The sequence below is a fragment of the Solanum verrucosum genome, unplaced genomic scaffold, assembly GCF_900185275.1.
Source record: "Solanum verrucosum unplaced genomic scaffold, falcon-dt-bn FXZP01000079.1, whole genome shotgun sequence".
Lineage (NCBI taxonomy): Eukaryota > Viridiplantae > Streptophyta > Magnoliopsida > Solanales > Solanaceae > Solanum > Solanum verrucosum.
The window spans coordinates 150028-168685 of record NW_026020368.1 but is presented as its reverse complement, the minus strand read 5'-3'; the positions used below and the strand labels follow the sequence as shown (position 1 = coordinate 168685).

The 18658-nt window shown below is 27.5% G+C and overlaps 1 protein-coding gene across 1 annotated transcript; it reads left to right on the top strand.

Annotated features, from left to right (window-relative positions):
- Nucleotides 1-13709: 13709 nt before the first annotated feature.
- Nucleotides 13710-18632, top strand: LOC125838189 (putative glucuronosyltransferase PGSIP8). The gene is made up of 5 exons (XM_049517263.1): nucleotides 13710-14219; nucleotides 16700-16952; nucleotides 17089-17290; nucleotides 17380-17527; nucleotides 17914-18632. Exons 1-5 carry the CDS (start codon nucleotides 13969-13971, stop codon nucleotides 18455-18457), a joined length of 1398 nt encoding a protein of 465 aa, XP_049373220.1. The 5' UTR covers nucleotides 13710-13968; the 3' UTR covers nucleotides 18458-18632.
- The last annotated feature ends 26 nt before the right edge of the window (nucleotides 18633-18658 follow it).

Genomic DNA, 18658 nt, shown 5'->3' with positions numbered 1-18658 from the left:
CTCTAATAAATAATTGCACAAGTTGATCAATTTAATTTTCTACCCTATATCTTCTGATTGTAACATTTGTTCCTTATAATTGGCCTTTCAAGATTGAATGATCTGTAGTGAAATAATCATGCACCACTTTCTCTATTTTGTGATACACAAAAAGTATTGAATATTTAATTTCATCGTACACTGTATTCAAAGACAAATGTTACAGATTTGTGTAGATCAAAGATTTTTCGAACCACCCATCAGAGTGAGTACTCGGATGGTTTGGTTTGACAATTCTATAATGGAGGTCTCAAGTTCGAAATATTTTGCCTGTGACAATGTACACAGATAAAATTGTAATGTATCTAATAAAGGTGAAGTGATGTATTCGAATATTAAGAGAGAGAAAGGAAAAAATAGATTTTTATAATTAATTCAAATGGTAAAAGTTTTTAAAAATTATGTTATCTTAAAAATCATGTAATTACATAATTTTCCCGAAATAGTTCGTAGAAACCACATATTTATTGGATCAATGTATCTGACCCATAGGAAACAACTCGAGCAGCCCAATGTAGTGGCGGAGGAATTAAAGATGGAGAATCCAACCCAACGAGGAAATAAGCGCCCCGTAGTTATTTATTTATTTATTATTTATTTTATTTTTTTAAAACGGTTTTAAAGTTTTACTCCTATTTCTCATTTAATAAAAATATTATTATCCAAAATACTTTAATTTATGACTTAATTTCTCTAGGCAACTTTTTTAGAAAACGGTTGACCTAAGACATAACTTCAGTGCTATATCTAAGGTACAAGTTCATACTACTAAACTTAAGCTCCAAAGCACAAGTTATGCCTACAACATAAGTTTAATGTATGAAATTCTTAAGGCATATTGTTCTAAAATTGAATTTATATCTCAAGATAAAAGTTATGTCTTACAAGGCATAAGTGTTGTTTTAGAACTTTATACATTAAGAAGTTCATACTACTAAATTTATGCATCAAGGCACAAGTTATGCCTAAAACAAAAAAAAAATATGCAAAGCATAAATTATGCCCTATATGACATAAGTTTAACATATGAACTTTTTATGTTATAATATTTTACCACTGAACTTATATCTATATATATAGAGGATAAATAACATGTACCTAGCAAAAAAAAAATTGTCTTGCGCATTTTGTTTTCCTTAGATTTTTTTTTAAATAATAGGGTTATTTTTGTCTTATTACTGAAGTGTAGAAGAATAATATTAAAAATCACAAATTTAAATGGCAAAAATTAAAGATCACTCCAAGATAGGAGCATTCAGTGAATGACCCCTAGTCAATTGCTTCACCCCTCTGCTATTTATTTTTTGCTCCTCATATTTTAGGTGATTAATTTTTACTTGTTATTCATTTAAGAAAATAATTGTGGATTAAAGTATCTCTATCTATTCACATATAATTCATTCGACATTGTAACTTTAGAATTTTTATCTTTTTGAAATTATGTTTTTATCTCGTTCAACATAAGTTTTATAGCAATTAAGTTATGCAGCATAAATTGCATAGTATTTTTAAAATTTTGATTTAGTTTTCAGAAATTAGAATTGTGCTTTTTTTGCACATATGTTCTCTATCTGTTTTAGATAGAAAAAATCAATATATATATATATATATATAAAGGAGAAACATAGAGAAGATGATGTGGCACCTCTCTATAATCTCCATTCCCATTTTTCTTTTTTCTCTTTTTTTTGGCCCTTTTTCATATTTAAAATATTTAATTTATTGTGAAAGTATTATTTAATTTATTATAAATAAATATTATATTAATGAAGAAACATTTATCTATATCAAAGACTCTTCACATGCCAAATATATATATATATATATATATATTATATTATATACAAAAGAAAAATGAAAATTACTACTCCTCCATTTATTTTATTCTTTAATGTACAAAATTGAATGTCTAAAAATTTACTACTCCACTCAATTCTCATAATTTGAAAAACTAAAAGTATCATCAGTTTTTTTTTTCCCTTTTGGGTATTTTCTTATTATATAAAAAATAAAATGACAATTATTATTACTATCTATAGCCTTCATTCCTATTTATCTTTTTTTTTTTGGCATTTGTTAGCTTTTTCTCCTCATTTTTAATGTAGTTAATATTAATATAATTGTTGAATAATTAATCTTTTATTGTAAATATGTTATATTAATGCTGATATCCATAATTTCAAGATGTAATTCCATCATTATGTGTAATAAACTCACACCTCCACCACCTCCTCTTTTATCTTCCACGCCCCTTAATCTTCCCCACATTCTCAAGAATCAATGCCATGTTTATTGTTATCTCTTTATATGTCTTTATGTAACAATATAAATAGAGGTCTTCAGGATTATATTTTGCACTTGAAGATTTGAGAAACACTTGAATATACTTGGAAGAATAGCAAAACTCTTCTATCTTATCTCTCTACATTTTTTGTCTACTTTCTTACTTATATTATTACTTCTTTAGCTTAATTTGAAATATGTTTTGATTCTTGGATAGTCACATCTAATTGCATTTACCTTCTAGACTAGAAAAGATGTATTAATACCTTGTAATTGTTCAATGTAATTATATACGATGAAAATTCATTGTCTCCCAATAAGTATGAGATTTGTTACAAACAAATTCAAAGAGACAAAAATCTACGTGAAGACTTCTACTATTAAATATTATTTTGGTTATGAAGCTGCATTTTCAAGGTAATAATTTGCCCACTTCTTTCTTTTTTGGTTGTTTTTGAAGTAGTATAAATATGCAATAGTGTGAAAAATGTTTCGGAGTTTTAAAAATATAATACTTTCAAGTACTTTATTTTTATTTTCTTTTCAGTTTGTCTTTGATTCAATTAGTTGAAGAAAAAAATGACAATGGTTTAAATTATCTTTATGTCCAACGCGATGGACAGAAAAAGTAAACCTACACTAAGGTATTAAAAACATTTTATTCTTTGCCTTTTTTTCCTTCTTTTATTCAATATAAATGCATAATTATTTTATACCTTTCTTTTTATTTATATGTAGTTTGTTGATGATTTTTAAGAATTTTTTTTTCTTTTGTTAATCTCATTAGAACCTTTGTTATATATGTTGTATGTTGTTTAATTTATTGATGGACTTTTAGGATTTTTTTATTTTTCCTTTTGTTAATCTTATTTTAACTTTTGTTGTAGATGATGATGAAGGCATCACAGTAGTATATTCAGAGAATATTTTATCATGATCTATAATTATTTTCCATCAATTCTTTTTACTTTATAAATTTTCATCAAATGATATGAGTGATATAAATTTATATTATATTAATCTCATAACATCTTTTTCTAAAAAAAATTGATTTCTTTCCATGTGTTCATTCATAATACTTAAAAACATTTTTTTTTCAATAGAAAACTTAATTTTTTTCATTTGATTTTCAAAAAAAGGAAAAAACCTAACAATACAAAAAAGATAAAAAAAAAAAAAAACGAATGATTTCAAGAAGAAAAAATAATTGTCAAGACAAAAATAATGACAACTCTACCACCATCCACACCATCATCGTCTTAAAGCTTGACTTGTATTAGAAAGGTTATGCCAACACATTCCTAATTAATTAATAAGGCCAATTATGTGCATTGACAATTTTTAGATATTTTTAAGTTACACATAAATAGATAAGATGACATGATATCGCTTTATGGAATAAAATATTATTTACACCCTTCTTTCATTTAACACTTTAATTGTGAAATAAATTAGACACGTAATAAAAAAATTGAAGATTGAAAACATGATTTAGTATTCATTCAAAAATATTGGTACTTAATATTTATAATAGAATGTTCAATGTAAATTTACGAGGAATACGAGAAAATGGGTGAGATGAAAATATTGTAACTCATATGAACTTGTAATGTTAATTGAAATTCAATAAATATGTTAACATAAATTTATGTTTAAGAAAGTATAATAAATGGTCTTATGAAGTGGCTTTTGAATTTTTATAGCATCTCTTTTTTTCATGTTTGTTTTGACTTTTTTCAATATGATAATTCGTATTTATTAATACGCCATACAATTCTTCTACTGATTTGGATTAATAGCCTATATACCAAGTTAATGAAGCATGTATATTTTTTTGGTTGTCTTTTCTAAAAATTCTCAAATAGATTGAACATATTATTTCCGTTATAGTATTACTTTGTGTATTATGACTTTTGAAAATTAAAAAAACTTCATAACTTAATTAAGGAATTTGAACATCGCTATATGTACACCTACACTCAAAATGAAATGCAACATTTCAAGAAACATCTTCAATTCATGAATCCAAAATATTAGAGTGGTGAGTATGAGTAGAAAACTGATGAAAGTTTGTTTAGTTTATATTCATTTTTGAGTGATATAATAAAGTGTGTTTTTTGAGAAATTTTTGATATCATGTTTTCATTTAATTATTTCTTGAGTAGCAAAGACTAAATATATAAATAACCTGGGTGCACAAATATATAGTGAAAGGTCTGTCAAAAAGCTATTTTTATACATAATTTTTTTATATATTTGCTTTAAAACAAAATATAAATAAAGTTCAATTCGAATTTTCATGGTCAAATTGATATTCAATAAAGTAAAAAATTTCAGAAAGAAGTTTAATTTATAATTTCTTATGACCAAACTGTCGGTGTAATTTTTTTTATTTCGCGCGAAGCGCGGATAAGTTCCCTAGTTAATAACTAATATGGGATGATAGAATGAGTGTGTGGGTTCATTATTATTATATTTTGAGAAATATATTACAATTTACACCCTCCCCACATATGACATAATTTTATATGTTTCATAACATAACTTGTAGATATTACGATGCAAACATATAAATTAATATCGAAAAATAATACTTTGTTATTTTGATGTCAGAAATATAACGACTTACGATATAACCATATAATTAGGTATACGAGACTTTTTTTTTTGAATAAGTCAACCAGTTACAACGGTGGATAGGAAATAGAGATATATTTACAAGTTGTGAAGAAAATGGATTTATTTGGATTTGGTCATCTCAAATTTAAACGCGGTGTGTAGATTAATGAATAAGTACCCTTGACTTGAAATGTTCCTTTTTTGGTTGAAACTTGAAAGAGTCTATTTTAAAATTATTAATTAATTAGTGAAACCGTGTGTGTTTCTAATTAATTACGATCAAAGCAACAATTAATTAATCATTTACACTAGTTTTTATTGCAGATAATGATGGTTATGCAGTGCATATATGTTGTCACACTTCAACTTTATCAATTATTTTAGAGTTTTTGGCCAAAATCATCCTTCAACTATACCCCAAACTTAAACTACATCCTTAAAGTATCATTCTTAACATAAAACATCATTCAAGTATTTAAAAGTGAACAATTTTCATCCTTCTACTTGAATTTATCAGAAAACTAACAGATCCCACAAAAATCAAGTCATCCCTTCGTAATTATTATTCTTAGATACGCCAAAAATACTATCGTGAACTTGGTAATTGAGTTTAGCATTATGCAAAATCTTTTAATTTGACAGTTTTGTTTTCATTTATTTTTCATGTAATTTGATATTAAAAATATTATTAGTTGAAATATGTTTCTTCTTAATTGAATATGCTAGAAGCGGCGTTTGTTGGAGACTTCTTCTTCTAATAATGTAGAATGAAACTCAAATGCAAGACATATTCAATTTTTTGATCACTTCTATATCAAATTGGCCGAAAAATTTATTGATCAAATACGTTTGGCTATGAAAAAGGTAAAGATAGTTAAGCTCTAGCTTTGTTTTGTTACTAAATAAGAAAAAGAGAAGATCGTGTATCCTCACACCTTTCAAACATTTTTTGTTTCAGTAAGCAATAGTGTCTAAGATTTTTAGTAAGCAATAGTGTCTAAGATTTTTAATATTTTTTCAGGAACTTCTTATAGCAGGTAATGAAATTATGCAAGAAAACTTTTGTTGATAGTCACGTGAACTGCTCATGTTTTTGTAAGATCCCTTAGTTTTTTGACGATATCTAACAGAAGGATGAAAATTGTTCACTTTTAAATACTTAAACGATGTTTTCTGCTAAGAATGATACTTTAAGGATGTAACTTAAGTTTGAGGTATAGCTTAAGGATGTTTTTGGTCAAAAACTCATTGTTTTATTTAGGATAATAATAAGGGAGAGTTTGATTATAGCAAGATTTTAATCTATATATATATATATATATATAAAGTTAGATGACAAAAATCTGATGCGGCATCCTTCTTTGGGCAGGATTGTCATTTATCCTTTTTGTCAATTTTTTGCCTTTTTTTCTTAATAAATTCTGTAAAAAAAAAACACACTTAAATATTTTCTCTTTCCTCATTATTATTACACAATTTATATCTTCCTAAAATACCTCTTTTGCCTTTCTATTTTCCGTTTTTATTTTCAAAATAAATTGTGGTTTTACAAATTTCAGAAAAAGGCCCAAGTGAGTGTGTATTTTCTTTTTTCCTGAGTTATCAAATAAAAGGATCCCAAATTTAATTTTTTTTAAAAAAAGAAAAAAGAAAAAGGCACACTTACATTTTCTCTTCCCTCATTAATTCTATATAGTACTACATTTATATCTTTCTAAGATTTCTTATTTTTCTTTTTTATTTAATTTAAAATTTAAAATCTATAACTTATAAAGTTGAATATAAAAGAGGTGTTGTGATGCGGCATACCTCTTTGGTGAACAATCATATTTATATTTTTTTCTTTTTTTTATTTCATCTTTCTCAATTATTATTATTATTAAATATTAAATTATTTTAAAAAGTTATCTCCATAACTCACATCTCCATAAATTGTGTTACAAAACTAGTTTTTATTTTTAAAAAAAAAAAAAACTCAAAAGTCCCTCATTTAATTAATTTTTTCTTACATTATCATCATCCATCCCATTCAAGCTATTTGTTCCTTTTAATTAGCCCATAAATGGGTAATTTAAGTTTCAGTTTTTTTAATTTTGATTGGCTGTATTATCATTACCTATTAAAGACCTTTATTATTCATTAATTTAATAATTATATGCTTGTAGTAAAAAAAAATATAAATAGCATTAAAATGTACTCTTCAACTATTTTCCATCTTTCAGGTAATAAGTAACAGATTTTTTGTTACTTTCTCTATCAATCATTTATCATTTCTTTTGATGTCATGTGATTTGTTCTTTTGAATACTTTTTTTTGTTTTTAATTATGAAATTATATTATTATTTTTGGTATATGATTGTGATATTTTGTAAATTATAAATAGGTGAAATAATGAAGTTACATGTGGATGTAATTTTACATATTTGGTAAGTTGATATCTTCTTTATTTTTTCATCTTCAATATATATGAATAGGTGAAATAATAAAGTTATATGTGGATGTAATTTTACATATTTGGTAAGTTGATATCTTCTTCCTTTTTTCATCTTCAATATGTATGAATTTTTATAAATCAAAATCATGTTTTCTTTACCCAGTTATTAGTGTTTTTGATGTCATTTATTTTCTCTCTTTTAAAAATAATTTATCTTTGTTACATTATCTTGTATTTTTAAAGAGACATGATGCTTTTGATCTTTTGAATACTTTTTTTGTTATTATTATGAAATTATATTATTACTTTTGATATATGATTGTGATATTTTGCAAATTATAAATAGGTGAAATAATGAATTTATATATGGACGTAACTTTACATATTTGGTAAGTTGATATCTTCTTCCTTTTTTCATCTTCAATATGTATAAATTTCCGTAAATCAAAATCATGTTTACTTTCCTAGTTATTAGTGTTTTTGTGTCATTTATTTTCTCTCTTTTAAAAATAATTTATTTTCTTATTTTATCTTGTATTTTTTTAGAGGTAGTATGAGCATATTTTTATTGCTTAGTGTTAGCTTCAAATTTGAGCAATATGTCAATAATAATAAAAGAAGATGTTATTTTAAAATAAATTTTATCGAATAATTAATGATAAATTAGTAGATGATGAATTTCTCAATTGTCCTAGGAAGTATTCTCAACCAAATTGTTAGCTTCAAATTTACAAGTTATTAGTGCTATTGTGTCATTTATTTTCTCTCTTTAAAAATAATTTATCTTCTTACTTTATCGTGAATTTTTTTTACAGATAGTATTTTGTTGCTTAGTGTTAGCTTCAATTTGAACAATATGTCAATAATAATAAAAGAAGATGTTATTTTAAAATAAATTTTATGAAATAATTTACATATTTATTAATGATAAATTTCTTAAGAAGGATTCTCAATTAAATTGTCAGCTTCAAATTTAAATGTTATTAGTGTTTTTGGTATCATTTATTTTCTCCTTTTTAAAAATAATTTATCTTCTTAAGTTATCTTGTATTTTTTAAGAGATAGTATTTTTATTGCTTAGTGTTAGCTTCAAATTTGAATAATATGTCAATAATAATAATAAAATAAGATGTTATTTTAAAATAAATTTTATCAAATAATTTACATATTATTAGTGATAAATTAATAGATGATAAATTTCTCAATTATCCAAAGAAGGATTCTCAATTAAATTGTTAGCTTCAAATTTACATCCTATTAGTGTTTTTGTGTCATTCATTTTCTCTCTTTAAAATTAATTTATCTTCATACTTTATGTAGTATTTTTCTTAGAGATAATATGAACATGTTTTTGTTGCTAAGTGTTAGCTTCAAATTTGAACAATATGTCAATAATAATAAAAGAAGACATTATTTTAAAATAAATTTTATCAAATAATTTATATATTATTGATGATAAATTTCTCAATTGTCCAAAGAAGGATTCTCAATTAAATTGAAGCTTGAAACTAATTTTGTAGCATTTTGAATCTCTCATGTAAAAATTTTTTAAAAAAATTCTCTCATGTCAAGTTTGTATTCCTAATTTCATTTTATGAAATGAACAATTCCTTTTAGATTTTATGAATTTGTAACATAACATTAATGATTCTCGGACCGCGAAAATAATTATTCAGAGAATGGCATTTTCCTTCCTCATAATTAAATCCTATTTAATTACTTTAATTTTTCAATATACAATTAAACTTCCTTAAACTTATACTCCTATATAAATTTTAAGGGTCATAGATGAAATATTCTCTTTTTGATAATTAATACAAATTCCGTAATCAAATTTGTAGTAACATGTAAAATACACACTAACAAGAATATATAGTATTACAAGAAAAACAAAAAGGGTAATTAAAAAAGAAGAAGAGAGACACAATTTATTTTTACTTATTATTCTTTACTCCTTCTTCAATTTTGGAGAGGCTAAAATAAATAGAATGTTGTACAATTTTTTTTTTCCATCAATAGTATTAGAATTTAGCCCAAAATGTTTAGACCTTTTATTGAGATTTTTGGCAACCATTTCAGTTGCTATAAAGGATAAAGGGGAGCATGAGTAAAACATTTATTAGATTTTTTTAGAAGTAAAAGCTTTATTTGATTATTTTTTTCTTGACTATTCTTAAGCTACTTACTTAACTAGGTAAAAACTTATCATTACTACATCTATAAGTTGTTGGTATGAATATCCAAATACACTTTTACAAATTAAAGTATAAAACAATTTCATATTAACTGAAACTTTTAAGACCTATTGTTATTTCAATTATTTGTAAGTAGTTCATTATTCAAGTTTATCACAAATTTTACATAATTTTTTTTCTTTTCAAATTGCTCATTTTTCTTCTACTAAACTATATATATATATATAAAAATCTCAACTACAAATGAGTTATTCAGAACTTTTGTTTTCAACTTTCTTCTTATTGTGTTGTTGTAATTATTTTCTTTTAAAATGTAATTGTAGGTTGGATTTAATTTTCAAATTAAGTTTGCAATAACATATGAGTTGAGATTATAAACTTATACTTGAATAATCTTTTGGAACAAGAAAAGTAATCAAAACTATAATTTTAGATTGTTTATAATATTATAAACTATTAGATAAATATTAAATATATGTTTATAGACATTTTTTACCGCGCGAAGCATGGATAAGTTCGCTAGTTTAACTATATTTGACAATCTGACTTTTACGTCTTGTGAAATGCCTTAAAAAATTTATATGTATCATTTTAAATGTTAACATAATCAAATTGGAATAAAATATTCTGGAATATTGTCTCTTTTTTCGTTATTCACTTTGTAATTTAATTATCTTTTTTGTTGTTGGTATTTCTTACGTTTACTACGTACTATGTTCACATGCTATTTCCAAAAATCAGAACTCAATCAAGGAAATGAAAAATAATTTTTTTTGCCAAGTAGTAATATTTAAAGGTTGAAAACTAATGGTGCAGCCGCATATAATTAATATATAACATGTTCAACCAACTACTAATTATTTAAACAAACCATTAGGTCGTAACTGATCATCAATTATATATATTTTTATATGATATTTTTTTGCCAAAGCTAAATTATATATATTCCAGTAATGAAATCGGTAGATCCAAAAATTAATATTGAACCCAAACAAAAGTACAAAATACTATACTTAATTTTTTCCGTTCATATATACACATGAAAAGTCAAATATGTATGATACGTTGATGCCCTATAATTAAACGAATATCCTGCCTATCATCACGCTAGGAATAATCGAATATCCTCATTAAACCATGATATATATATATACCTATAAACCTTAAATTTTTCAAAAATAATTATTAAGCATAATTTATCTTGTAACGTGAGGGTGCTTACCATAGAGCAACTCCTTCTTATAAATAGTATATTCGTGTGAGACAACTTTTAAACTCAAAAACAACTTGATTTTATACGGAAATTTGTTAATGAATCACTAAACTACCAACGTCTTTGTACTTTGCTGTTTGGCAAACCTCATCAATATTTTATTGAGGGAAGAATGCTTTTCAAACTAGTTGAGTAACATTCGAAAGGTACCGTTTGATGTAAAATATTGAAAATTACGGAAACTTTCGTAGCTTGCAATATGTCAAGACACTATCCTTAAAAATTTCACTGATATAAATATATTTCCATGATTCAGCAAGTCCCTCTAATATAAAATTAGGTGCATATAATTAAGGAATATTCATTTTCATAGAAAATCCAGTAGAAAATAGACAATTCTGTCTCTTCTTTCAACTCATACACACACAAACAAAAAAAGGACGTACGAATATGTATAGCATAAGTTTTGACTTAATTATCCTCCATATTGAAGTGAAAAGAACTTGAGAATTTATAGTCTAAGACATAACTAAATTCGAATATGAACGTCCACTGAAAAAATATCTTCACATTAATCATCATATATATCCATTAAAACTAAATGTAATCATGACAATAAAGAGCAGGGCGGACCCATGTTATTGCAAGCGGGTTCTACTTCGTTTCGAAATTAACTGTATTTGTAAGGAAAATTACTGTGAAATTCGATATAACTAATAACTTGAATCCACATATTACAAAGTTGTGTTGTGAAGGGATGGTTCAGGGGTTCGAAATCCACCTTGAAGCATTTTACGTTCCTTTTTTGTGAAAATGAATTAGCAGCGAGGCACTTTTTTTTTTCTTTTTAAAGCAGCGAGGTATCAATATTTATACTTAGTAGTTACTATATTTAAAAATTTATATTAGGAGCTAGCTCATAAATTACTATATTTATATTATTATTTTTTAATATATTTCACCTTGTATATTTGTTGTTTTTAATTACCCAAATTCAATAAATTTATATAATCTTGTTACTTTAACAAACATTTACTTTTTTGTTAATTGAATTTTGATAATCTTTTTCCTGGATTTTTGCTAAAACATGCCACTATTTTCGTTGAAATTATATATAGTTTCTTTGTTTACTTTGATTTAGTTAAAATAAACGTAAATAATTTTTTTGTAAATTTTCAAAAAAATTTATCTACTTCATTAAATAAAAAAAGTGTTGAGTTGTAAAAAAAGTTTTATTATTAACAAAAAATGAACAAATAAAAAATAACAAGCAAATCATTTGTTGGGCTCGACATTGTACACTATTGATTATCATTATCGATTGCTATTAACTAATTGATCCCACTTATACAAAATGCTAGATACACCATTAATAAAGAGGATATAAAAAAATTAAAAATTTCCCAACATTAAAATGCAATAAAATAACCATTAAACAATATTTATAGATTATTATTATTATTATTATGAAATTTAATATATAGTTAAATTTTAAAAGTAAAATAATGATGTAATTACCAAAAATGTCAAACAAGTAGTTTGGCAGGACGCACACAAATCACAGTTACTGCGGTGCTTCCTACTCCACTTGCGTCTTCCCAATTTTGTCTTTTTTCACAAATATTCAAAACTCCACCATCTCAATTCGTAATGATCCACTTGCATTACTCTCTCAATTTATTCTATCATTATTTTTAGCATAATTTTTCATATTTATAATATTGAAAATTTAAAAATATAATTAATTACTCTTTTAATTGTAACATCAATAACTATCATTCTTAAAGATTATAAATATTTCAATTATGAAGAAATTAAATTAATAGAATAAATTTCAACTAAGAAAGATTAAATTCTAAAAACATAAATAAAGATATATAACTAAAAATTTCTCCTAATTAATGAAGTATTTTTTAAAAGATGTGTAAAAATAATAATTGATAATTTGAAATGGATGGGTTAGGGTATTCCAATTCAAGATTATAACGATCCTTATTAATTTATAAATTGTGTGTCAAAAAATTGCCACTTGGCCATGAAGGTGGCGGATTCCAGTTTAGAGCAAATATAACTTTTTTGAAAAGAAAAATAAATAAATCTATTCATTATTAGTACTATTAAATGCCCATAGCAGGACTGAATCAAAGTATTCAACACAAAATCATAAACAGTTAATGGAATGGTTCAAAAATCAAATGAGTACTACTTCCTCCGTTCATTTTTATTTATCCAATTAAATAAATTTTTAAGGACAATAAACAAAATGACAATTATATTATATTATTATTTTATATGATAAATTTAATATTTTAAAAAATATATTAAAAATAATTATGATTAATAATATATTACTTTTTATAAACCTATCCAAATAGACTCTTATTTCAAAACGTTTATCTCTTTTATATAGAAGTAGCTGGTCTATTCCCATTGTAGAATGGGGAAAAAAAGTAAAAAATGATTAGTTATTTCTCTATATTATTGATATTATAATTCTTCAATTATTGTCTAGTTTAACTTGATATAAATTTTAAGAAGATAAAAAATTATTTAACTCTTATAATCTTAAATTAAAAATACATAGACTAGATTAAAATAATAAATTACTTAATTTTATGATCTTAAACCTGTCACATAAAAAAAAATAAGAGATATTTTTTTTTACAAAAATAGTTTAGAAAAACAGAAATTTAATAAGGACTTACATATTTAAGACAAAAATATCTTTGCCACGTAATAAGAAATTAACCATTACATTGATGCCATCTAGGTCAACTTTGAGTAACGAGCACAACTTTCAACATGCAGATATGAGTCCCACATGTATCTCAAAAACAAAAGGATTGAAAATTACCAATTCTATAAAAAGCCTGTTTATTTCCATAAACTCCTTCAACTTTATTCCATACTCTTCTATGTATCAGCTCCTAGATCTTCTTTTTTGTTGTTGATATTCTTTTAAAAATTGTTCAGTTGATCAAAGATAAGACACAGGGGCTGCGGCCATTTTTTCACCGGAATCTTCTTTTTTTCCCGGTGAAAGTTTGAACGCACAGCGTTATTTCTAGCTAGAAGTACTAGATAATGTCATGTGAAAAACATCACAAGTTTTTGAAGATTTGTAATTAATTAGTTGAGATTTTTACAGAGATTTTTAATTTGGAGGAAAGAGAAAAACAGAGAAGATGATAGGGCGGGTGGGCTTGTTGTTGGTATTGTTGATAGCAACGACGGCGACTATTGGGGCTGAAACGACGACGTTAAAAGGGGTAAACAGAAACGCGTATGCGACTATGATGTATATGGGAACTCCGAGGGACTACGAGTTCTACGTGGCGACTCGAGTAATGCTCCGATCACTTACCCGGCTAGGAGTTGAAGCCGATCTCGTCGTTATTGCTTCACTTGATGTTCCTCTTCGCTGGGTTCAAACTCTGTAAGTTTTCATTTTTTCCCCTTTTCTCCATTTATTGTCTTTTGGTGTTTTCTGCTAAAATGCGCTGTCCCCTTGGGCGTGTTTTAGTGGCTGTCAGGTATGTAGATACGATACATAACATTATTGCCCGAAAAATATACTTCCCCAGTCATTTTTAGTTCTACCGTTGCAAATGAATCTGGTTATTTTATATTACATTTATTGAAACTCTCATATAGATTCGTACTTTATAAAAATACTTTTGTTTTTGTTTACAATTATGACTTTGCTTGGTATGAACTTTGGCCATATTGGAGCTGGTCTAAAACGCTCATCAATAAATACGATTTTATACGGAATTTAAATTTGAGATTTCTAATTAAAGATAAATGTATCACTTTATTACTTTATCACAACCTTGTTAAGTCAAATAAACTATAATTTTGTTACCTTGATATTTTTTTCAATACTTCTTTCCGTTATTGAATTTTGAATAAATTTGGTAGCACTCTCATCTACTTTTGGGGTTTTGAGCTTGTGCTTGTTGGGCCCACGCCAAGCTGATAAAAAGCCAAAGACTAGATAAGGATTATAATTGGGACGTGGAAGCCATCTTATTTGTAATTTCCTAATTAAATAAGTAAGAAATTTGCATAATGGCTTCGGTACACGTGAAAGGGAGGGGCAAATTAGGAAACTACTTGGTTAATTTTATTTTTGCCAGCTTAAACATAAGCTGGCACGGCAAAGATATTTTATGTGTTCCATGCTATGTGACGATAATCAAAGACGGACATGATATAATTAGGATATTTGTTTTAGCTTTTTTAGGAATACATAATTGACGTGAAGTGATAACACTACCAAAATATTATTTCTCATTTGGTATTTCGTATTTATTTTAGGATCTGATTAATCTAAATTCATACTAGGAGATATATAGTAGGAGATTAAGTGCTTCTTACAAAGGCGACTTTATATTATTGAGGGCTCGAGCTTGAATCCTTCAATTAAAAATGAAGGACTTACCATTGTAAAAAACTTCGATTAATTGGTGAAAATGTGGATAGTAATTATATTAAATTGTTGCAGCATCATTCTTTTTTTATGATTTAAGAATAGCAAATATATGAGTAATAGTGCACCAACCCTTTGGTCTAGTCACCAAAAATAATATCTCTTGGATAAACATATTACCATTGAGTTGAAAATCGTGCATATCTCTTGGCTGTAAAAGAAAAATAGTGACAACTTTGTAGTAAAAAAGTGGTTTATTTCAAAATTATTATAGTGCTATCTGACATATAATAAGTAGAATAAAGAAAAGTTTTTCTGACACAGAGCCAAATTTTGGTTGGATGGGTTGCTTCTAGGTAGTGCACCTTGCCCTTTAATTTGTTCTTTCCACAACTAATATAATATATGCCCACTTCTTCAATGCTTTTGGGAAGTCACTCAAGGCACTGCTGGACCATGTGACTTTGGTTACTGAACTTGGGAACCGAGAATGATACTCTTAGCCTGTTTAATTTATTTTTGTAGTTTTGATTTAACACAGAATTTAATAAAATAAATAGAATTTTTTAAACTTATGGCCTTAATATGGCAGGTGAAAAATTGGTCTTAAAGAGTTCCAAAAAAAAAACAACATTATTGATACTCGAGATAAATTTTATTTCTTGTCACATGATAAGATTTGCCCGAGTATGAACTAATCTACAAGTTCTAATGGTCCATATGTCATGTGTTTATTCTATCTAGTGTATATTAACCCATATTAGTTTATTTGTCTGATACGGATAAGACTACGTACACACCAATCTTGTCAAGCCTCACTTGTGGGACTACCCATAACACATGCATTTGTTATTGTTGTTGTGTACGGATGAAGTTACTAGTTTATTCTTCTTCTTCTTCTTTTTGGTACATTATTAGAAAGCAGAGTAGGCAGATTGTGTTACTTAACAGTAATCAAAAGTGTTTACTTCATTAGAATATTTGTTTGCACTTTGTGTTTTATACAATGTTGCCTTTCGGTAATATTTTAAGTAAGCTTATTTCAGGTTCCCTATCATAGTGGGGACCTAAAGTGGATTCTCATGTTATGTTTAAAAATCTGGCAATTGAATTGTAACTTTATCGTGATTCATGAATATTATATTGTGAAAGGGATTAGCATAAACCAATGGACAATTTTATCTGATAAGTGATCGCTTATTTGATGCCTTTGTAAGGCCTAGCAGTCATTTTACATTGCAACTTGGATAAATTCATTTGTTATGTTTCATTTTTAGCTACGATAGTTTACCAAAGTTATTATTGGACTGAGCCGGATTTTAAATGTTGCGATAAGGACAATTAGGATTCATATAACGACCTCAAACTTAGATGATGTACGTAGTCACTTGTGGGGGAAATGTGTAACAAAGATATCCATGTCATGTAAAAACTATATGAACCTTGAAAATGAAGTAGTAATCCTTTATGTTCTTGGTATGCAGAGAACAGGAAGATGGTGCTAAGGTTGTGAGAGTTAAAAATCTGAACAATCCGTATTGTATCAACCCTAATTGGAGATTCAAGCTCACACTGAACAAACTTTATGCGTGGAGCCTCGTAAATTATGACAGGGTTGTCATGCTTGATGCTGACAACCTTTTCCTCCAGAAAACTGATGAACTGTTCCAATGTGGCCAGTTTTGTGCTGTCTTCATTAATCCCTGCATCTTCCACACTGGTCTCTTTGTATTGCAGGTAACAGAATTCGATTTTCAATAGTATTCTTTTCCTGACAGATTAATTTGCTTATGTTAGCTACTCCTCTTGTCTAACTAGAGATATGGGCTTAGAATTTGAAATCTACATTTTACTTACAAAAGCTAAATTGCAGCCATCAAAAAAGGTGTTCAATGACATGATCCATGAGATAGAGATTGGGAGGGAAAATCAAGACGGTGCAGACCAAGGTTTTATTGGAGGCCACTTCCCAGATTTGCTTGATCGGCCAATGTTCCACCCTCCTCTTAATGGTACCCAGCTCCAGGGAAGTTACAGGCTTCCTCTAGGATACCAAATGGACGCCTCTTATTATTGTAAGTTTGAGGCTCTGAGCATGTTAACTGAACAAAGTTCATCATATTTCACAACAAGTTATAATGATTGTCTACTTTTAATTCTTTAGATCTCAAACTCCATTGGTCGGTACCTTGTGGACCTAATAGTGTCATTACATTTCCTGGTGCTCCATGGTTAAAACCATGGTATTGGTGGTCATGGCCTGTCTTACCCTTGGGCATCCAGTGGCATGAACAGCGACGTCTAACTGTTGGGTAAGATTAGAACCTTTTTTTGCTTTGTGTAATGTTTAGAACCCCTTTTGCTTTGTGTGACATATACCTGAAAGGTTTCTTTGATTGATCATCTTACTCCTCTGGAGATTGTTGTTGCCAATCAGTTAACAAAATGAACTGAAAGAGAACTCCTGTTTCTTCTTTTCGCTGAACATTTCTGTCTTCTATCTAACTGCAGTATTTTATGCAACCCCAACGTTTTTAGAAAATACCATGATATTGATTACTTCTTTCATTCCTGTTACTGAACACGTTAATTTCTTCCTGAAGTGCACTCAGAAACTGCAGGTTTTTTTGTACTTTTTAGTTATAACCTGAGACTTCTTATGCTGACAATAGCAATTTACCTGTTTGGTATTTGGCAGGTATGGTGCTGAGATGATAGCAGTGTTGATCCAATCTATATTTTACCTAGGAATAATTGCAGTGACACGCCTAGCACGCCCAAATTTATCAAAGTTGTGCTATCGCCATGATGATAGCAAGAGTGCCTTCTTACTACGAACTGGCCTTAAATTTATTGCTATATGGTCCATTCTTGCTGCCTACACAGTTCCTTATTTCGTGATTCCTTGTACAGTTCATCCACTAGTTGGCTGGAGTCTCTACTTACTCGGCTCTTTTTCACTATCCTGTATAACAGTGAATGCATTTCTTTTGCCGATGCTACCTGTTTTAGTCCCATGGATTGGGATCCTTGGGGCCCTTTTGGTGATGGCTTACCCTTGGTACAACGACGGTGTTGTAAGAGCAATGGCTGTATTTACATACGCCTTCTGTGCTTCTCCAGCATTATGGATGGCATTGGTTAAAATCAAGTGTTCTCTTCATGTTTCACTTGAGAGGGAAGGATTCTTGCCCAAGATAAGTGAATCTACAGCACCTGCTGGTTCTAACAAACTGTATTGAAAGTCGAAAAGTTAAAGGAATCAACAGGAGAACTAATGCTTCAGAAACATCTCCAAACGTTTTGCTTAGGAGACTTGGAGTCTGCTTGTGCTATCCTAGCTAGTTGCTTCAGTCTGTGCTCTTAATTAGAATGGAATTCTGTGAGTGGGTTTAGAATTGGGAGGATGTTTTGTGTTGTACATGGACTATCTCTGGTCTCTT